We start from the raw sequence: 23,616 nt of genomic DNA, 5'->3' as shown, positions 1-23,616 counted from the left end.
TGTTTTAAGACTTCTTTTAAAAATGTCCACAGATTCAGAGACCCGCGCAGATCCCCTGGCAGGCTGTTCCAAAGCGTGGGACCATAATAGCTAAAAGTTGCTTCTCTCTATACATTTTTGTATTAGTCTCTGCAGGGACCTCTAGGACAGTGGTTCTCAACCTGTGGGTCCGGACCCCCAGGGTGTCCCCAAATTATTTTGGGGGGTCCCCAGATGATTAGCTTAATGTGGAACATTGTTTTCTCTCCCAACAGTAAACAAACCAACATAAAGTTTAAGTGTATAGAGGGTATCTGCACATTTCTAAAGTGACAATTTAAGGATCTTTAAGACCTTTTTTTAATACCTCTAAAATGAAAAATTAAACATTGGCCAAATTGTAAAATATTAGAGGCAGAAATTTTCACAATAGGACGTGTTAAACAAAATGCAATGCCTCAACTCTTCCAACTCCAAGTAGTGCTCGTCAGGATGGGGGTCCCCAGTTCAAATATGAGTATTTTGGGGGTCGCGGCCTGAAAAGGTTGAGAACCACTGCTCTAGGAGACCAGCGCTAGAGGATCTGAGGGCCCTGCCAGGCACGTAGTCAGGACATTTTGCTGACAAGTAGGCTGGTGTATTCCCATTAAAAAAAACAAAACAGTAAAAGCATCTTAAAATCGATACTGAAACTGACAGACACTATTTTCACTAGTTTGGGTCCTGGGAAGACATACAATTTCTCTTTTGGGTATCGAGCTAAAAGGCTTGGAAACCACTGCTCTACAGTATAATATCAGTCGTCATGCCCATGAGTGCCTAAACTACATGTCATGTGGTTGTCTTCCAGGCAGCCTGTCAGCAAGCAGACGTTCAGACAGTACCGTCTGCTGGGGAAGGGTGGCTTTGGAGAGGTAAGAGACTGCAATTTCTCTTTTGGGTCTTGAGCCACTGACCTAGATAACGGCCTTCAAATCAATAACAGTCTGGAAACACCCTCTCCATAGCTGGTTCTTTATATAATGACACCCTCAATCTCTCAATCAGCTTGTACAGTAGATCGGCTATTTTCTTTTAAAGGTTTTGATGGGTAAAAAAACTAAAAAGATCAGCATAATGTGTGTAGAAAAGAACAGACCCCCGCGGTATTTGAGTTGGTCCAGGCCACCACGCCTGAAATTCCAGAGGTACTTTTACTCTGGTGGTGCTGTTGGCTAGAATACGTGTCCTCAATTACTTCCAGCAAGTCACCTAGACCTAGAAGTTGATGATGTCGCCGGACCAAAATCAGCATTTCCATTTATTAAGGACAAAAAAGTAAAAATATGGAAGTGGATGGGGTGAGTGGTGGAAAAGAACACTAAATAGCAGTGCACGGAGTGCAGTGCAGCAGACATTCCGTTGCAACAGTGGAGCAGGCTTTCCATCGCAACCGGTGTCCAAGTTGAATGTGCGGCGTGATGACGTCATCACATTACGACCACCGCGGAGGGCATTATCACAGAGCAGACACCACCTCAGCAAGGCTAGTCCACAAGGCGCAAGCTGTTATAAAAGGACTGTTGTCATTTCTTGTTTCTCAATATCATTATTGATCAGTCTTCCAGCATGGGGGTAAACATAATCATCACATTGCATCGCCCTCAATATGCCAACTCCTCAAATCTGTGCGTGTCTGTCTGTGTCCAAATGTGGAGATGAGTGATGTCATATTGACTAAGCCCTGCAGTAGTTTAGTGATCAATGCAACAGCAGTGACACTCCCTCACTAACTGTAGGGCGGCGAGTTCACATCCCACCTTGAGCGGCCTTCCAAATGATGTTTTTGAGCGGTGCTAACCCCTCCTACATCTGTCTGGCTTTGTGTGTGTATATGTCTGTATATCTGTCCAGCGCAGAGCTTGGCATTGGCCAAGCTTCGCGGGATGCTTAATGAAATGAACACATAAAAAGCACGCTCACGTCGCTCACTGGGTGTGATTTGTTTTATTGTTCCTTCTTCATCTGTATCTTCTCTTGGAAGTAATCATCTTTGTCTTCATCATCTTCCTCTTCATCATCTTCCTCTTCCTCGTCTCAAAAGAAGTGTCAGTCATGGCTGCCAGTTCCCACCTGATGTCCTGTAGGAGTTCCGACCGCTCCAAATCGCACTGAATAACTGCTAGCTTGCACAGTGTCTTCAGACTAGGACTCAGGTCTAAGATGTGCGTGGATTTGGCCCATCCTCCACAGAAGATGACACAGTCTCCCACCAGGCAACAGCGCAACCCAGCGTGAGACTTCTTCTGAGGCAGGCCACTCCCCTTGGGCTCAACCTTCTTCCAGGAGAAGTTCTCTGGATTGAATTTCATGAACGTTTGCTCCTGATAGAGGTCGCAGCCACGAAATATGTACAGCTCTCCATTGTAGGCAAAGGCTGAATGACTGTGCCAGAACCGCCGTCGATCCGGAATCTGTGCAGAAGGCGTGCTCAGCCAGCAGTTGGTCTCTGTGTCAAACACACTGATGTTGCCGTAGTGGTTCCGCGGGCCCCCAAATACAAACATCTTTGTGCCAATGATGGTGGCAGAGTGACATGACGAAACAAGCGGTGGAGTGCCTCTGGTATTAACTAAGGACCAGACCATTGTGCTGGTGTCCAGCTTGTAGATGTCATTAGAGTATCTAGTCAGAATGTTGTATCCTCCATGGATGTACATGACCTTCCCCACGACACAGGCTGAGTGCTCCGACCTCAACTCTGGAACGGTTCCAGTCACCTCAGGTTTTAACCATCTGTGGGTGTTGACATCAAATGCATGAAGCACGTTGTTGGAATTAGAAAGCCCTCCCCAGATGTAGATTAAATCTTCTATCAGCACAGCTGTGTTGTTCCTGTGCAAGGGGGGAACGTCAGGGGCGCGATCTGCTCTTTCATTTGTCATTGAGGGAAACGCCCTCCAGCGCAATGATACCGTGTTGAAGACGAGCACTTCAGTCTGTACATCTAGACTATAATCATGACTTCTGGTCATCAAGTATCCTCCAAAGGTGTAAATCTTGTGCCCGACTACCACAGCATTATGGAGGTAATGATTCACCCCTCTCAGATGTATTGCCCAGCGCAACATGACGGTACAGGTTGTTAAATTATGTTTTGTTTCTTGGAAAACTCGTTTTAATAGGACAATTACATGGTTGTGATGTCATTTGCACGATGACGTCCTTATACAGAATAGCTTATTGAATCTGTTAGTTTACGATCTGTTTTGTCAGTACCAGTAAAAGCCATCTATCATTGAATGCAACATCCACTTATACCCAAGTTGGAATCACATGTTGGAGGTGCACTCTACAGCAGGGACGTGCTGGCCATTGGGAAAAGCGGGACAACTCCCAAGCGGCCGGTTCATTCCCGGCCGGTCCAGGCCGGCCATTAGGAAAAAAATAAAAATAAAATGTCGGCCTTCGTTCCATTTTGGGGGCTGGGCGGCCAACAAAGTAAATCGTCACTGTCGGGCAGAAAGCTTGTATCTCCAAGTTTCAAATGTGTACATTTTTTCGCAAAGCAAAGCCCTGCTTCATCATACAAGGCTGTTGCACAAAAGTAGTGAAAACAGCAGATCTACAACTTGTGTTGTGTGCTTGTAGATCGGCTGTTTTGACTAGTATAATTCATTTTTTAAATTATAAATACAAAACAAAACGGTTTTTACCTGACAACGACAAAACCAATTCCAACCTCCCTGTGCAGGTGTGGGCGTGTCAGGTGCGTGCGTCAGGGAAGATGTACGCCTGCAAGAAGCTGCAGAAGACCCACGTGAAGAAGATGAAAGGAGAGTTTCTGGCTCTCAACGAGAAACAGATACTGGAAAGTCTTCACAGTAGGTTTGTGGTAAGACCGTTAGACTATAAAAACATATATACTGTACGTCAAGGGAACAGTGGCGTCTCTCCAGACATGTTCTGGAGCCACCTTTTTCGGCAAATGTAAACAATGAGTCTACTATTGCTGCCATGGACATTATTTTTCAACACATGGACTTGACATGAAGACAGAGATTACACATATTTATCGATAGACCAAGAGTAGCTATATAACTAGCTATATGGAATGGAAAAGTAATTAGACCACTCTTATTCATTTTTCTTCTTAAAATTGCTAAATACAAGGCACAAATACTTATTTTCCAAACAATCAATTATTTGCCTCGCAAAACGATTCGATGCCGATTATCTGCATTGTAAAACGATACGATACAAAGCCAGACGATACAATATCTTGCCGTTTGCATATCGATATGGTAGATCGTGGCAAATAAAAATCCATTTTTCGATTCAGTTAGGGCAGGGGTGGGCAACTTTGATGATGGTGAGGGCCACTATATTTCCACCTTCACTCCAGAGCGCCACACTGTATATTGCTACGTCCTACTTTGTCATTCTAGTATCTCATACAAAAGAAGCAAAAATAGCAGATCTACGAGCTTGTAGATTGGCTATTTTTGCTTCTTTTGAATTGGAATCCTGAATATATATATATATATATATATATATTTAATTGGAATCCTGAAATGTAACATTTTGATTTAATTTCAAATGCATTTAGTTATATACTCATGTTAACTTTATGAACCTAAATATAAATACATTGTACATAAAAAAATAAAAAATGAACATTTTATGACTACTATACTAGTCATTAAGCTACTAATATAGACTGACAGAATTAAAGCAGGTCATGTTTGGAATTGTAACAGCTGATATCAATAATATATCAGTAATCCGGTATTGACCCGCGGGCCGCATTAAGTGAAGGTGGGGGCCGCATGTGGCCCCCGGGCCGCCAGTTGCCCATGTATGAGTTAGGCCTACTATAAGATGTAAATGACATCTTCTCCCTGTGGCCTTGGTCCAGGTGAGCCTGGCGTACGCCTACCAGAGCAGGCATTCCCTGTGCATGGTGATGACCATCATGAACGGAGGAGACCTGAGGTTCCACATCTACAAGATGGGCTCCCCGGGGCTGGACGGAGAGCGGGTGTGTTTCTACGCTGCCGAGGTGTGCTGCGGCCTGGCCCACCTGCACCAGCAGGGCATCGTTTACAGGTACAGTGCAGGTCAGGCCAGGGGTCATCTATAGGGCAGTGGTTCTCAACCTGGGGGTCCCCACATTATTACTGGGGTCCCAAGATGATTGGTTTAATGTGCAACATTGTTTTCTCACTCAACAGTAAACAAACCAACATAAAGTTTAAGTGTATATAGAGCAGGGATTCCCAAACTTTTTTGTCTCAGGGCACCCCATAAATATTCTTTTCATCCGAGGCACCCCTACATTATATCATCGTTGTCGGGTGTAAACCTTGTATGTCCAAAACCTTCTCTTTTTGTATTATATTAAAAACGATTTAAAATAGTGAAAAGAGCAGATCTACAAGAATCGCGAGGCATTGTGTGCTTGTAGATCTGCTATTTTCACTACTTGTGTGAGACTTTTGTATGATTAAGTAGGGCTTTTATTTTACCAAAAAACATAATTTGAAACTTGGAGATACAAGGTTTTTGCCTGACAGTGATGATATTGATCATTTTCACTCCCAGCACCTTATATTTATATTATTATTATATTATATTTATTTTAGCGATTATGTTGCGAGGAAAACATTGAGATAACAGCCATTTTGTTTAGAACTGACTGAAAATAACTTTGTACTTCAAGTTTAAAATTATACTAAATATTTTTTTAATTGTCCAAATAAATTCCAAATATTATCAAATTATCCCACGGCACCCCTGGACTGCCATCGCGGCACCCCAGGGTGCCCCGTCACCCACTTTGAAAACCCCTGATATAGAGGTATATGCACATTTCTAAAGTGACAATTTCAGGACTTTTTAATGCCTCTAAAATGACAAATTAAACATTGGCCAAATTGTCAAATATTAGACGCAGAAATTGTGACAATAGCAGATCTACATGGGCGTTGTGAGCATGAAGATCAGCAATTTTCACAATAGAACTGTAGTATATACAAAATGTAATGCCTCAACTCGTCAGGGTGGGGCGACCCCAGTTAAAATATGATTATTTTGGGGGTACCGGACTGAAAAGGTTGATAACCACTGATCTAGGGCTGCATCTCAGGTCCTTACATGAAATCCTATTTCCTACACTTGTATCCTCTAATATTTGACAATTTGGCCAATGTTTAACTTGTCATTTTAGAGGTCCTTCAATTGTAACTTTAGAAATGTGCATGTACCCTCTATACACTTAAACTTTACGTAGGTTTGTTTACTGTTGAGTGAGAAAACAATGTTGCACATTAGGTTAATCATCTGGGGACCCCCAAAATAATATGGGGATCCCCCTGGGGGTCCCGACCCACAGGTTGAGAACCACTGGTATAAATTAACCCATTTAGGCCTAGAATTATTGAATGCTTTAACCAGTGAAAAATAACAGATATACAAAAAATAGTAGATCTGCTATTTTTGAAAAAGTCGTGAAAATGTGTGCAAATCTTTGAATATATGTATATTCTAAGCAAACGTTTGTAACTAAAATTTTGCTTCTGGGTGGTCCCTTGAACCAAATAGTTTGAGATGGGGGTCCGTGGCCAAATAAATATCATTTGGGGGGTCCTTGACATGAAAAAGTTTGAGAACCACTGACATAGTAGTCTCTCAAGAACAGACTAACTGAGCTCCATTTACGTGAAAAGGACCTTTTCTTTGACGATGGCTAAAGCCAGATTGCTGACATAGAAACATAGGTTTTTCAAAAAACCTTAGAAGGAATCAAAAGACACTTATAGAATCGGGTCAAAATTCAAATTTTCACGATTTTTCAAAAATAGCAGATCTACAAGCTTCTTGTATATCTGCTATTTTTCAATAGTTAAAAGCATAAAATAATGATACACAATGATGTGTACCCGTTCTGAATGGGTGAATGTGAACTGACCAGATCTGTGTTATGGTGTTGTAGGGACCTGAAGCCAGAGAACATTCTCCTGGATGACAATGGTAAGGGAAACAGTAATGACACTACACACACATCAAAATAGCAGATCTACAAGCTAACGACGTGAATCTGCCTCTTTTCACAACGTTTTGTGCAACACAGTATGTGTGACAAAGGAGGGGAATTGATTTATGAAGCGTAAAAAGTTGAAATATTTTCTGCCTAACACAGACCATTTGCTCTAAATGGTAAATGGTGCATTAACTGCATTTACAGAAGAATATATTGTGTTTTTTTTATATAAAGTGCTTTACATAGATTTGCATTACATTCACCCATTCACACACATTCTTTACACTGATGGGGAAGGACACCATGCAAGGCACCAACCTGCTCACTGGGAGCAACTAGGGGTTCAGAGTCGGGGCAAGATAGAACTGGGAACCTCATGGTTCCCACGGTTAATTTGATTTTGATATCTGGTGAAAATGTAACTAATTCGGCGACAGTAACATTAGCCCTTTCTCACCATCCCCCAGGGGGTCCCCACCAGATTTTGGGGGGTCCTCAGATGATTAACTTAAAGGACAACTTTTGTTGTTTTTTTTGCAACAAGGGTTCATATTTTAGATTGTAATTAGAGCAAAGAAAAGATGAGTGTTAAAATGTTTTAATTTACTGCTGTCTATTGTTTTTTGCGATTTTAGTATTTTGATTTCAGTGGGTGGGGGCATGCGTACGAGTGGCAAAATGTCTTTTTAGACACAATAAGCCGGCAATGTATTTATTACTATTTACACAAGCCCCCATAAGTCACTTCTGCACATGAAAGATTGCGGTGCATCTTGGGAATGGGCTTATTGTGTCTAAAAAGACACAAAGTTAAAATCACTAAAACAATAGAAAGAAGTAAATGAAAACATTTTAACACTCATCTTTTCTTTTCTCTGATGACTATCTAAAATATGAACCCTTACTTAAAAAAAAAGTTGTCCTTTAAAGGAGTAGTTCACCCCCAAAATGACTTTTTTTCTATTGATTAGTCACGTCATGGAGACTTGAGTTCAATAATATTTTTTGTTTTTTGTTGCATTCCTAAGACAAAAATGTGATAACAATACATTTACCCCCATTTATTCCAGATGGGGACCCAAATCGATTTGGGTCCCCATCCGTAATGCCCATTAGGAAGGCGACAAAAAACAACAAAATATTATTGAACTCTAGTCTCCATGGCGTGACTAATCAATAGAAGAAAAAGAAAAAACATTTTGGGGGTGAACTACTCCTTTAATGGGCAACATTGTTTTCTTTCTCAACAGTAAACAAAGCAACATAAAGTGTAAGTGTAAAGATAGGGTGTCTGCACATTTCTAAAGTGACAATTTAAGGACATGTTAATTCCTCTGAAATGACAAATTAAACATTGGCCAAATTGTCAAATATTAAAGGTTGAAAACCACGTATTAACTCACACAACATTCAAACTGATCAACCATTGCAGTGCACGGATGTCATGTTGTTGGTTGCACAAATACTGTAGCTGAAGCAGAGTAAATAAGGGCCTCTCGTGCATGCATGGTTGTGGTGACGGGTCGGGTCGTAAATTACCGGATTGTCAGACACAGACCAAAAAAATCATTGTCTTGAGCACCAGCAGCTATGTGGGACGGCCCTATAGTGCCAAAGGGTTGCTTGCATTTGACCTTTTCTCAGTATAGCCTACTGTCACAGTTTCTCAATCTCAATAACTAATAAACAAATGATTGATTGCTTAACGTGACAGTGCAACCCTTTGTCAAACTTTTGGCAGGCGTTTGCGAGCAGGCATCTCCAGCAGGGGTGTCACACCACATTCTGGGCCCTGGGTACAAGGATTCACTGCGGGCCCCCCATGAATGTTCTTCACGGGGGGAGGGGTTTAACCCACTTAGACTGGGAACACTTTATTTTGTGCTTTAACTATTGAAAAATAGCAGATATACAAGCGGCACTCGGTGCCGCGCTGCAAGCTTGTAGATCTGCTATTTTTGAAAAATCTGGATATTTTTTTGTCAGTGGTGCTCAAACCTTTTCAGGTGAAGGACCCCCAAAATTATATGTATTTGGCCACGGACCCCCATCTCAAAATATTTAGTTTCAGGGATCCCCCAGAAGCAAAATTTGAGTTACAAAATGTTCGCTTAAAAAAAGATTTGCACACATTTTCACAACTTTAAAAAAAGATAGCAGATCTAGATCTTGCAGAGCGGCACTCGGCCGCGCTGTGAGCTTGTATATCTGCTATTTTTCAATTAGCTAAAGTATAAAATAATTAAGGCCCCTCCACCTTGGGCCCTAGTAACTCAGTCCCACTCCCCCTTGTGACACCCCTGATCTCCAGACTAAGGTGGATGGTTGCGGAGAATCAGGAAGTAATGATGATATTTTGACATGTCATAAACACAGACGAGTAGAATTACAGGAAGTTAAACGTGTGGGAAACGTGTGGGGGGAGAAACGCGCGGCGCTCTGCGTGTTCTATTTTAAGAGGAGCGGTGCGCTGCATTCCTTGGTAAAGCCTCTTAGTGGTGAGGTAATCTGTGAACCAATCAGCAAAAAAGAAAAAAACAAAACTAAGAGCTGCTGAATCTGTCAGAAAATTCCATACACTGTTAACTGTTGGAGTGGTTTTCTACCTTTTCTGGATCACGGCCAGTGGTGGAAAAAGTACTAAAATGTTTTACTTAAAGGACAACATTTTTACAACAAGGGTTCATATTTTAGATTGTAATTTAGAGAAAAGAAAAGATGAGTGTTAAAATGTTTTCATTTACTTCTATTGTTTTTCGCGATTTTAATTACTTTGATTTCAGTGTATGGGGGCATGCGTGCAAGTGCCTAAATGTGTCTTTTTAGACACAATAAGCCGTCAATTTCTTTATTACTATTTACAGTAACACTACTACAGTAGCCCCCATAAGTCACATCTACCCATGAAAGATTGTGGTGCATCTTGGGAATGGGCTTGTTGTGTCTAAAAATACACATTTAGCCACTTGCACCCATGCCCCCAACCACTGAAATCAATGTCATTAAAATCACTAAAACGATCTAAATCTCTAATTACAATCTAAAATATGAACCCTTGTTGTAAAAAAACTAAAGTTGTCCTTTAAGTAAAAGTATCAATACTGCAATGTGGAAACACTCTGTTACAAGTATTACAAGAATTCTAAATTTAATTGAGTAAAGCTACAAATATTGGCATCAAAATATAGTTAAAGTACCTAAAGTAATTGTGCAGAATGTCCCATTTCACAAGTTACAAAACGTACAAGAATCTTTTGAAAATAGCAGATCTACAAGCTCACAATGCGTCGCATGACGACACATTGTGAGCTTGTAGATCTGCTATTTTCAAAATTGAACATGACATAAAGAGTACTTTCTTATTCAATTTAAGTACATTTTGATGCCAACACTTTTGTACTTTTACTCAAGTAAATGTTTAATTTCCGGACTTTTACTTGCATCAGAGTATTTCTACATTGCAATATTGATACTTTTACAAAATGTGAATAGATTTTTCCACCACCACCGTGTAATCCAATCATCTGAAAGCTGTCAAGCATGAGGGCACCCTGAGGGAGGGAGATAAGATAGACGATACCTTGATTATCTGGCGGGGGAAAATCACAGGAGGAAGTAGAACATGTTGTCTTAAACACGCTTAACCACTTTAAGTCCTATTATTAGTGCATAATATGCACTTAGTTGACCCGGGGTCTCCCAGGGCTGTGAACTAGTCCCCCTCCTGTTTTTGTTCTACGTTTCGCAGAAACCTCTTATCTCACATATTTCACATTTTTGTGTTTTAGTTTTCTTTTGTGTTTAGTTTTCGATTGATTAATTTCATTTGAAAAGCAGTAAAAACACATACAGCAATTCAAGGATTACACATGAAAGTCGTGAGACTTATTTCCGCTGAGGTCCTCATACAATTAACAGTTAATACGTAAAAAACTATACAAATTACGGTACAAACACATACAGTACAAACATAACACGCACTCCCTTGTCTTTCCTAAACTATAGGAGTACCCTTTCTAAAAGACCTGCTTTTGTCATCTGCTTAAAAGCCCTTAAATTGGTTGTCAGTTTAACATTCGTTTCTAGGTTGTTCCACTGTGTGGCTCCTAGGTATGTAAAAGAACCCCTTACCCACTTTTCCTTTAAAAACTATTTGATCATACTACAGCGTCACACAAAAGTTTCAAAAGTAGCAGATCCACAAGCTCGAAACGCTGTGCTTTTTAAAATAAATTATCCCACTATTTTGTAACCCATTTTTCACCCAGTGCCAGTTGCCTAAGCTTTAATCCTGGGCACCGCTCTCCCCATGTCAACTACGCAGTGCTTTTTTTTGCTTGGAAAGTATAACCGTTTTGGAGATAATGAGGTTCCCACGCAACATCTACAACTTTACGTGTTTATTAGGCCAAATGTTCTTCTAAGTCTGCAGAGTATTAACCTATTACGATCCGGTATTTCCAGAATAGGGACACAAGGGTTCATGAGGTCAAAATGCATCTTTCTGTATCAGTTACGTTTTTTTTTTCTGGTCCTTCCAGGACACGTCCGCATTTCTGACCTGGGCTTGGCTGTACGACTCCCAGACAAGAATCTGGTGAAAGGGAGGGTGGGAACTGTGGGCTACATGGGTAAGTAAGCAGCCCCATGTCTATGTCTACAGTAAAAGAAAAAAAATATATATATGTTTTTTATTTAGAGTAGCCAATTATTGCCAGGCCGGACTATGGATGAAACTACAGATGAATATGGTACCGACTACGATACAAACTATGATGACTATGGTACTGTCACTTTAGCATGTTAATAAACGTACTTTGTGCTTTTTAGATGCCTCTATACAATTATACGGTATACACATCGAAAAGAGTATTGTATAAAGCTCTCAACCGTTCAGAAATAATGATCATTTATAAGCTGCAGTTTGCCACGCAGTGCGACAAATCTGCCAGCTGTAATTGCTGGGTAGAGAAACTGGCCTTAACTCGATTCACTTTCAAAATATTAAACACAAGGGGACCAATCCTGACAAATCACCTCTTACTAATTTGAAATGCAAGATGTTAATGTGTCAAGTCTAATGAATCAATTTTTCTTCATCTTCTTTTAAACTCTCTCTCTCTCTCTCTCTCTCTCTCTCTCTATACTCATTTATGATCATTTATTGTCTCCGCCAGGCCGACGGGGCGGCTTGTGAGCTTGTATCTATTTTCGGTATTTCATTTTAGAAACATTTGACAATGTTGCTGTATGTGAAGTTATGGACACTGGTGAAGATGATTGAAATAAACAAAAGTAAACGAAAAGTATAAAAAACACTAACAATGGGGCGCCCACTGGCCTAGTGGTCAAGGCGCATACCAGGCTATGATGCCTGCTGGCGTCGCCGGTTCGATTCCCGATCCGGACAAACTTTGCCACATGTCATTACCCATCTCTCTCCCCATTTCCTGTCAGTCTACTGTCCTGTCAAATAAAGGCATAAAATGCCCAAAAACTAAATCTAAAAAAAAAAACTAAAAAAAAACACTAACAATAACAATAATAAAAAAGAAACGTTTTTGGTCACATTTCCCACCCGACTTTAACCAACAATGACTTTATCAACCCCAGCTCCAGAGGTGATTGGTCAGGAGTATTACGGGGTCAGTCCTGATTGGTGGGGCCTGGGCTGCCTGGTATACGAGATGACGGCGGGGAGGCCGCCGTTCCGGCAGCGAGACGAGCGGCCCAAGCCTCCGGAGATGGAGAGGAGGATCTGCAAGGCGCACCCAGGCTACGGGAAGGCCTTTAGCAACGAGGCCAAGGACCTGTGTAGCTCGGTGAGTGATGCAAGGACCTGTGTAGCTCGGTGAGTGATACAAGGACCTGTGTAGCTCGGTGAGTGATACAAGGACCTGTGTAGCTCGGTGAGTGATACAAGGACCTGTGTAGCTCGGTGAGTGATACAAGGACCTGTGTAGCTCAGTGAGTGATAAGGACCTGTGTAGCACGGTGAGTGATACAAGGACCTGTGTAGCTCGGTGAGCGCTGCCTCAAAGATCACCAGGTTTCCTTCACCTCTAAACCAGGGGTTCGGGTTCTCAAAGTAGTGTGCCATGGCACCCTAGGGTGCTTGTGACGCCAGTCCAGGGGTGCCACGGAATACTTATACTTGTACGTATACTTGGTAAAACTGACCTGAATTGCACTGTACTTGGCACGATCTTTAGTCTAGTTACTTCCAAGTCTCTTCACCAAAAGTAGCAGTTATGAACTTGTACATTGTTTTTGTTTTGTTTTGTTTTTTATGTTCCCCCCAGAATAGGGATGCTGGGGTTTAATTGTTTAAACGTGTGACATATTGTATCAATGTAAAGTACTGTAACAATATAATTCAGGGAGGCCCGTGGATGAAAAATGATATTTACAGGGGTGACCTGAGCCAGAAATGTTTGAGAGCCACAGGTCTAAACCAGTGATTCTTACAGAACCGCCGCTGCTTACGGAACTCGGCTCCGCCTTTTTCCCGTAGTGACGCTGTCGTGCCGATAATCACGGCGAAGCAGGCCCTCTCGTGTAACATAGGCACAGAGTGCCGCACTGCCAGCTTGTACATCTGCTATTTTTGAAAAAATAAAAATGAAAATGCGGCTAAAGACCTATAATTTTGGGGGTCCTTGATATGAACCATGATAGAAACACGAGTAAAAGAAAAAAGAAAAAAAAAACATTTAGAAGACATTTATAGGGTCAATATATTCAAAGACTTGCACGCATTTTCATGATTTTAAAAAAAAGAACGAAAAAAAAAGCAGATCTATAAGCTCACAGCGTGGCACTCGGTGCCGCACTGTGAGCTTGTAGATCTGCTGTAGTTAAAAGCATAATAAAGTTAAAGCAGCTAAATGGGTTAATTCAAGGGTCTTTAACAGGGGGTCCGGGACCCCTAGGGGATCCTCAGAGTTACTACAGGGGGTCCTCCAAATCTTTGTGTGACAGAAAGAAATAAAGACAATCTCCTTTTTAGCCAGGTTCTTAACCTCGTTGCGAGGCGTTGTGAGCTTGTAGATCAGCTATTTTTGGCAAAGAGGTTTGGTGTAGAGGGGAGAAATATTGAATGTTCAAGTGGTTCAATATCTGAAAACTAAATTGACATGAATCCAAAATACACTGATTGTGCTGTCAAACAATGAAACTACGTATATGGAATCTATCAAAAGGTTGTGGGGGTCCCTGCTTCATCTCTCTCTCAACTAAGGGGTCCTTGGCCTGAAAACGTTGAAGACCCCTGGGTTAATCAGGGTTCCCACGGTCATGAAATTCCTGGACATATTTTGAAATTAGAAAAATATTTTTCCAGTACTGGAAAAGTTTCGGAATTGATCAAGGGTCCTGGAAGGTCCTGGAAAAAATAACTATGCATTGTCTTTCGTTATTGATTTTGTTAATACTGAAATGACAAATTAAACATTTGCCAAATTGTCAAATATTAGAGGCAGAAATTGTGAAAATAGCAGATCTACATGCTCGTTGCGAGGCGTTGTGAGCATGTAGATCGGCTATTTTCACCGTGTTATACAAAATTCCTCAACTCTCTTCAAATATGATTAAAGGCCCATTCCCACTGGGCCAGATAACAGATAAAAAAATCTCTTTCTCCAGATATTTTTCCATTCAAAGTGGATGGTAGATACAGATAAAAAAATATCTACCACAGATATTTGCAACAGATACTTTTATCTGTGGCAAATATTTTTTTTATCTGTATCTACCATCCACTTTGAATGGAAAAATATCTGGAGAAAGAGATTTTTTTTATTGCGACCGTCAGGGAGCAGTTTACTATGAAAACCTCCACCGGCCGTCCGTCCGTCTGTCCGTCACACGTCACACGTCACACCTTTGCCCTGCTCATATCTCCGCATCAGTATGACATCACACCACATGTGTACACAAACCTTTGTGTACGTTGCTGTGGCAACAGTCTGTTGTTGCTGGTTTGTTAGTGTACGTTAGCAACCACCTTAGCAACCATGGTTTTACCCTAGCAACCAACTGTTTACCCTAGCAACCAACTGTTTACCATAGCAACCATGTTTTTTTACCCTAGCAACCAACTGTTTACCATAGCAACCAGATACGCAGAGCAGGGATCTCCATATATGGGCATAAACAGGTGACATCACACTGATGTCAGATACTCAGAGCAGGGATTTCTCCATAATATATGGGCATAAAAGGGATTCTGTTAGGGATCTCCATATATGGGCATAAAAGGGATTCTGTTAGGGATCTCCATATATGGGCATACAAGGGATTCTGTTAGGGATCTCCATATATGGGCATAAAAGGGATTCTGTTAGGGATCTCCATATATGGGCATAAAAGGGATTCTGTTAGGGATCTCCATATATGGGCATAAAAGGGATTCTGTTAGGGATCTCCATATATGGGCATAAAAGGGATTCTGTTAGGGATCTCCATATATGGGCATAAAAGGGATTCTGTTAGCTGTTAGTGATCTCCATATATGGGCATAAAAGGGATGCTGTTAGGGATCTCCATATATGGGCATAAAAGGGATTCTGTTAGGGATCTCCATATATGGGCATGAAAGGGATTCTGTTAGGGATCTCCATATATGGGCATAAAAGGGATTGTATCCCAGATGATGCCCTGTTAGGAGATCCACACTAACAGAATCCATATATGGTCCTACCGACAGCTGCTATAAGCCAACCCTGGCGATAAGGTCTGAGTCGAAGAAATGCTTCTTTCCTGGCAAGAATTGCCCCTTTATACTGTAGGGCTCGTTTGTGTATTGTATGACATCACGCCCATCATCGGCTGAGGACTGTGTGATGTCATCATATCTCCATATATGGAGACATAAGTTGCTCATGCCCAAATATGGGCTGGTGAGGTCAGACTTAGTGTGATGCGTAGGTTATCTCCATATATGGAGATTCAACTTCAATGAGTAACCATGGCAAACTGTCAACTGCCCGTATGTCTTGATAATTGGTAAAACAAACTTTTGGCCTATTTGTGGAGATAAGCGACCAACGGTCGCTTATCTCCCGATTAGGGAGTCTTACTGGTCTGTTATCTGGCCCAGTGGGAATGGGCCTTATTTCGGGGGTCACGGCCTGAAAAGGTTGAGAACCACTGGCATACACTACCTGTCTTTGGGCAATGCGCATAGGAGTAAGCGACTCGTCATTGAGCTGAATTATTGTTATATAGTCCTGGAAATCGGGTTAAATATTCTGGAAAAGTTTTGGAAATGAATTGGTAAAGATTTGTGGGAACCCTGGTTAATTCATTACCTTGCCTTTGATTGGTTTCTCTGCAGCTGCTGACCAAAGACGCCAGAGAGCGTCTGGGATGCCAGGCGTCGGGGGTGTCGGGTGTCCGCTCGCATCCCTTCTTCAGCTCCGTCCACTTCAGGACGCTGGAGGCGGGACTCCTGAACCCGCCGTACAAACCTGACGTAGGAACGCACACCTCTCAGAAACAGAAACACATCTACGCAGATCTGTGGTCATTTCAGGAGGAAAGACGTATATCGTCGTTGTCGGGTGGAAACCTTGCATGTCCAAAAACGTTTGTTTTGTATTCATCATTTTAAAAATGATTTAAAATAGTGAAAATAGCCGATCTACAAGCACACAATGCCTCGCACCGCGAGGCATTGTGTGCTTGTAGATCTGCTGTTTTCACTACTTTTGTGCGACAGCCTTGTATGATGAAGCAGGGCTTTACTTTGCGAAAAAATGTACAAATTTGAAACTTGGAGATACGAGGTTTCTGCCCGACAGTGACGATATGGGAGGTGGCAAAAGCCTGTATTGTGGGAAAAGCTTTAGCAGAAACATAGGCGATCGTCAAGCTCACAACGCATCGCGCTGTCCCCACGGTAATAGAAAAAGACATCCTTCATCCACCTCGAAAACAAAAAAATCATTCACAACTAGAGGCTCCTTGAATATTATTGTCATAATAGCTTACATAATTATACATTACATTTTTCCCTCTTCTGTAATTTTTCTTTTTTTTCATATTTTTTATAGATCACTATTTTCTTCTTCCCTCAGGGCTGGTGCATTGGTGGGAGGAGTCTTGTATATTAAAATGGGAAAAATCCAATTAAGAAAAATATATATAAAGAAAATGCACTCCACTTAAACATAATAGGGTTTGAGTGTTTAAAGACCCAGTGAAATAAAAAATACGTTTTTCACACTTTTATAGCTTATCCGTGGTAATCATATGGGCATTCCTAACACTAGATGCCAAAAAATAGAAATGAAACACTTTTTGTGTATTTTTATATCTAAGGTCCCTAAATAGGCCATTCTTAATTATTTCCAGTGAACAGAAACGTTCTGCGTGATGACATCGACAGGTCCGCTTGCATATAAATGAACCTTTGATTACATTCACCTGTTTGTGGCTCCCATTACTCAGATTTGACATCCCATCGCCTGAAGGGCTGGTCCCTTCAGATTGGTTCAGAAACACACAGGCTTCCTTTTCAGGCTGAAACTTCAAAATAAAATACCCAAAATAGCCATTTCATTGGGTCTTTAAGCCCCTTCTCTGCAGCCTGACACGTTATGAGCTTGTAGATCTACTATTTCCGCTTTATTTTAGAGACACCAAAATAGCTTTAACTAAAATGTTTCATTGTTCCAATTCCAGTTTTCGTTATTTCGATATTTTTCGTTTAATGTACGTTAATAACCCAGATTTTGCGTTGTCTTGTGCTTGCTCCTCTTACGCCCCCCCCCTCAGCCCAGACTGGTGTACTGCAACGACGTGGACGAGATCGAGGAGTTCTCCACCGTCAAAGGAGTCAGTCTGGACCAGACGGACGACGACTTCCACTCCAAATTCAACACAGGCAGCATAGCCATCAGCTGGCAGAATGAGGTAAGATAAAAAACACATCAACACATGTTCATTTTTACTCTACATTTAGCTTTAAAATTCTAGCCTTTTGAATCAAATTGCACTTAGTCTTATAATAATTTAGTCATCTGAAATGTTTTAGTCCAGTCTTAGTAGAGTATAAATATCATAAGATTTTAGTCAACTAAGTCTAAAGTTGATTTAGTTACGGTGCTTACTATTGTGCTTCTTACCCGTTTGCTACGGTACTTACCTTAGACCTGTAATATGGTGCTTACCTTTCTTCTATGGTGTTTACTATTGTCCCTACTTTTTTCCTATGGTGCTTACTTTACTTTGGTTAGTTACCTGTTTTTTTTTTTTTTGTGCTTACCTGTCATCTATGGTGGTTACTATGGTGCTTACCTGTTTTCTATGGTGGTTACTATGGTGCTTACCTGTTTTCTATGGCGGTTACTATGGTGCTTACCTGTTTTCTATGGTGGTTACTATGGTGCATACCTGTTTTCTATGGTGGTTACTATGGTGCTTACCTGTTTTCTATGGTGGTTACTATGGTGCATACCTGTTTTCTATGGTGGTTACTATGGTGCTTACCTGTTTTCTATGGTGGTTACTATGGTGCTTACCTGTTTTCTATGGTGGTTACTATGGTGCTTACCTGTTTTCTATGGTGGTTACTATGGTGCTTACCTGTTTTCGGTGCTTAACTGTTTTCTATGGTGGTTACTATGGTGCTTACCTGTTTTCTATGGTGGTTACTATGGTGCTTACTTGTCATCTATGGTGCTTAACTGTTTTCTATGGGAGCACCAAATAAATCACCAGAGAAGATGATGGAGACGAGCTGTTACTAGGGCTGTCACAATTATGACATTTTATGACGATTAATTGTCACTCAAATAATTGCGATAAACAGTTTCATTGTTTTTCCGTTGACAATTACATTTCTGTTTGGCTTGTTGGCTTTGAAGTTGCACATGGCAGATATGACACATAACCTAAATATACAAAGCAATGACTGACATATTTGACAACTTTATACTTCACAACGTGTCCATTTCCACCATTTCTGAAAATGTTTGAAAATATATTCATATTTTTCAACATCATGTAAATGATTATGTCAAATAATTGCGATTAGACAGGCCTAGCTGTTACACTGACTAATCCATGAAATTCCGAGATTCCTGGAAATATTTTGAAATTAGAAAAATATTTTTCCAGTACTGGAAAAGTTTTGAAATTGATCAAGGGTCCTGGAAGGTCCTGGAAAAAATTAATACCTCTGAAATGACAAATTAAACATTGGCCAAATTGTCAAATATTAGAGGGAGAAAGTGTGAAAAGTAGCCGAACTACATGCTCACGTGTTATACAAAATTCCTCAACTCTTAGTGCTCGTCAGGGTGCCGGGTCCCCAGTTCAAAAATGATTATTTCGGTGGTCAAGGCCTGAAAAGGTTGAGAACCACTGGCATACACTACCTGTCTTTGGGCATTGCGCACAGGACTCGTTATTGAGCTGAATTATAGTTATATAGTCTTGGAAATTGGGTTAAATATTCTGGAAAAGTTTTGGAAATGAATTGGTAAAAATGTGTGGGAACCCTGTCCTGTGTGTGTGTGTGTGTGTGTGTGTGTGTGTGTGTGTGTGTGTGTGTGGGTGTGTGTGTAGATGATAGAGACAGGCTGTTACAAGGAGCTGAACGTCTTCGGCCCCCAGGGCTCCCAGCCCCCGGACCTGGACTGGTCTCAGACCCCTCGCCCTGCCAGCCCCAAGCGCAGCCTGCTGGACCGCATTCTCCGCAGAAACGTGAGGATGGCGTCATTATGTTTATGTTACGTTTACATACCCAGATGTTGTTTGTGTGCTTTCATTGAGTCATGGTCTCATGGTCAGTATCATATGCAGTATCATGGTCACTATGATGGTCAGTATCATGGTCACTATGATGGTCAGTATCATGGTCAGTATCATGGTCAGTATCATGGTCAGTATCATATGCAGTATCATGGTCACTATGATGGTCAGTATCATGGTCAGTATCATGGTCAGTATCATATGCAGTATCATGGTCAGTATCATGGTCAGTATCATATGCAGTATCATGGTCAGTATCATGGTCAGTATCATGGTCAGTATCATATGCAGTATCATGGTCAGTATCATGGTCAGTATCATGGTCAGTATCATATGCAGTATCATGGTCACTATGATGGTCAGTATCTAGTCAGTATCATGGTCAGTATCACGGTCAGTATCATGGTCAGTATCTAGTCAGTATGATGGTCAGTATCATAATCACTATGATGGTCAGTATCATAGTCAGTAAGATGGTCAGTATCATATTCAGTATCATGTCAGTATGATGGTCAGTATCATGTCAGTATGATGGTCAGTATCATATTCAGTATCATGTCAGTATGATGGTCAGTATCATGTCAGCATCATGGTCAGTATCAATCATGTTAGTGTCATGGTCAGTCATGTCAGTATCATGGATGGTCAGTATCATGTCAGCACCATGGTCAATATCATGGATGGTCAGTATTATGTTAGTGTCATGGTCACTCATGTCAATCTGACCTACAACATAAGTTGAAAATAGAAGTTTTGTGAGCCTGTAGATCTGCTATTTTCACTATACGTATATGTTTTAAATGGCTGTGGTGATGGATTGATACTGTAATTTTGTATGTTTGGGTTATGGGGGAGACAGACATACAGACAGACAGACGCCCAGGGATCCCACACATCTTTACCAATTAATTTCCAAAAAATGTCCAGAATATTTAACACGATTTCCAGGACTATATAACAATAATTCAGCTCAATAACGAGTCGCTTACTCCTATGTGCAATGCCCAAAGATGCCAGTGGTTCTCAACCTTTTCAGGCTGTGACCCCCCGAAATAATGATATTTGAAGAGAGTTGAGGAATTTTGTATAGCACGGTTTTATTGTGAAAATAGCAGATCTACATGCTCACAATTTCTGCCTCACAATCTCTGCCTCTAATATTTGGCAATTTGGCCAATGTTTAATTTGTCATTTCAGAGGTATTAACAAAACCAAAGACAATGCATAGCTATTTTTTCCAGGACCTTCCAGGACCCTTGATAAATTCCAAAACTTTTCCAATACTGGAAAGATATTTTTCTAATTTCAAAATATTTCCAGGAATTTCATGACTGTGGGAACCCTGAATTTTGTATGTTTGTGTTATGGGGGAGACAGACATACAGACGCCACATTGTGTCCTTTGGGTCTGGATCTGAAGAGTTGTTTTGTATCCTAGTGTTCCTGAAAGCTGCTGTTTGTGTTTCTCTGCTCCCCAGCATTCATATGAAAAGATGCGCTCTGCCTCTAGCAGCCAAGGCTCCCTGGATACAGCAGGTCTACTCAGCACTGCCCTCTAGGGACAATTCCGTGCCATACACGCGACTGATCTCTCTTATTCATAAAGGAGTGAAATCAAGTTTCCTTCACATCACTTGCATACAATCTAAATATTTGTTGTAAATGTGCTAAATGAGCCAAAACAAAATGATTTTTTTTTCATGCATTTGTTGTAAATTAGTTAAATGTGGCCATGCGAAAATTGTACTTAAAGCCTCACTATGTCACTTTTTTATGAATAAAATGCTATTTTGTCCAATTTGTTAATCGAAATTATTACATGGCTTGGTTGATTCTGTGCTTGATTCTGATTGGTTCATCGCTGAATTCAGCGGTATGACATTGCACTAAAATGCTTCCATACCTTTTAGTTTTTGAGAGGGGAAAACCTCGATAGTCTGAGGTCCCATTAGTCCATTAGTAGGGTTAGGGTCAGGGTTATGGTTAGCATTCACCAGTGTCGGCAGGTTAGCCTCAAGCCCGTATCATAGTCGGGTCCGCGGTGGAAGGCTTTACACCGCGGTGTAGTCTTTTCAAGTCTTTTTGAGTCATGAAACTACAACGTTACATCATTCCTCACGGTGGAGAGCTTTCCACCGTGAGTCCCAACACATCTCTCTGTTTTTACTATCAGACAGACAGGCTCTACACCCCGTTCACTGATTGGTCAATCTAGACTAGTCAGTCACGGTGAATAGGACTCCACCGTGGCGTACTATGATGTCCTGCACTTATTTTCTGACTTGAGGTGGAAAGCTTTCCACCTCAAATTTGCGGTGGATAGCTCTCCACCGTACACTCTGATACGGCTTCAGACTACTGCAGGGTTCCCCAATTAGTTTTCCCCAAGGGCCGAATTATGTCTAGGGTACCAAGCCGAGGTCCACAACATTGCAGGGGGCAACGGCGGCGTTCCCGCTACTCCAGCGACTGCGACAGTTCAGATATCGTCGTTGTTGGGTGAAAATCTTGTATGTCCAAAACCATTCGTTTTGCATTTATCATTTTAAAAATGATTTAAACCTATTTAAACCGCGAGGCGTTGTGTGCTTGTAGATCTGCTGTTTTCACTATTTTTGTGCGACGGCCTTGTATGATTTGCGAAAGAACGTACACATTTGGAGATACAAGATTTCCACCCAACAACGACGATATACTAGTGTTGTTACTGCTCTTATACCACCATTATTACTGGGGTTGGTGTGGGCCAGACAGTAGCCCCCCGCGGGCCGCCTATTGGGGAGCTCTGGACTACTGGGACCTGGGAACAACGGGACCTGGGAACAGCGCCACGCGCCCTTTGGGAGCAGTTGGGGGTTAAATATCTTGCTCAGGGACACTGAACCATAGGGCCTAGGCTTCCCAGGCGGGCTCCCTAGCCATTCAACTAACAACAACAATGGTTGTAGCAGGTCAGTGAAGGGTCCTAGACATCACTTGCGAGGCCCTACTCACAGCAATGGTGGACAAAGTACTCTACCCCAGTACTTGAGTCATAGTATACACAGGTAGATGGTCATGGAGAAACATTACTCAATAGGGCCGCGAATCTTTGGGTATCCCACGATTCGATTCAGAATCGATTCTTCGGGTCACGATTCGTTTCTTTTCGATTCTTTCAAATCCAAACGACTCGATTCAGAAACGATTATTTCCGATTTAAAAACGATTCTCGATTCAAAACGATTCTCTATTCAATTCATAGGATATCTGCTGGCATGAAAGCAGAGTACAGACTTTTATAATTTTAAAGGTTTTATCAACTTATTGTAATAATGTAAACACACAAAGGTAAATCCAAGACAACATGTCTGATGTATTCATGCTTGCACACATTCTTTTAACTTGTACAAACACAACATATCTAATAAAAAATCGTAATAAAAAATTAGATTTTTGGAAAATGATAATCGATTCTGAATCTTACCATGTTAGAAACGCGATTCGAATCGATTTTTTCCTGCACCCCTATTACTCAACTACACATGAAAGTTGCTCAGTCAAATTAGTTTCCAGTTAATGTGTTAGAGTGGGTACTTGTTCCGTTGCCAAAAGAAGATAAGTGTTAGCTAGTTAGTTACCAAACACATGCCCTCAAACACATACTGCTAAAGTAAGGTGAAGGCATCCACCTTTTGTAATGATGATAAAAATGAATAAACACACAACTTCTCCCATGTACAGCATGAACTTTTATTTAACCAGAAATATAAACCAATTGAAAACTTTACAACTGAACAGCATTGTATAAAAAAAAAGAGGTCAAAATTCACAAAGACAAACACTTCTCATCAGACGTCAAAGAGTCAACTCTATGT

The 23,616-nt window shown here is 41.1% G+C and overlaps 1 protein-coding gene across 1 annotated transcript in view; it reads left to right on the top strand.

Moving 5' to 3' along the window:
- Window positions 1–21,318, top strand: part of LOC308299840 (G protein-coupled receptor kinase 5-like) — a gene marked incomplete at both ends in the record, with an annotated part of 31,172 nt that extends 9,854 nt beyond the window's left edge. Inside the window, 10 exons of the mRNA XM_080743623.1 lie at window positions 834–893; window positions 3,713–3,853; window positions 4,877–5,067; window positions 6,953–6,990; window positions 11,542–11,631; window positions 12,614–12,822; window positions 16,338–16,475; window positions 17,780–17,917; window positions 19,574–19,711; window positions 21,238–21,318. Coding sequence (XP_080599749.1) covers window positions 834–893; window positions 3,713–3,853; window positions 4,877–5,067; window positions 6,953–6,990; window positions 11,542–11,631; window positions 12,614–12,822; window positions 16,338–16,475; window positions 17,780–17,917; window positions 19,574–19,711; window positions 21,238–21,318 — 1,224 coding nt within the window. The remainder of the gene's footprint in view (window positions 1–833; window positions 894–3,712; window positions 3,854–4,876; window positions 5,068–6,952; window positions 6,991–11,541; window positions 11,632–12,613; window positions 12,823–16,337; window positions 16,476–17,779; window positions 17,918–19,573; window positions 19,712–21,237) is intronic.
- Window positions 21,319–23,616: the final 2,298 nt, after the last annotated feature.

This window comes from Nannobrachium achirus, assembly GCF_963921795.1.
Source record: "Nannobrachium achirus genome assembly, chromosome: 15".
Taxonomy (NCBI): Eukaryota; Metazoa; Chordata; class Actinopteri; order Myctophiformes; family Myctophidae; genus Nannobrachium; species Nannobrachium achirus.
This window is presented reverse-complemented; position numbering and strand designations above follow the sequence as displayed.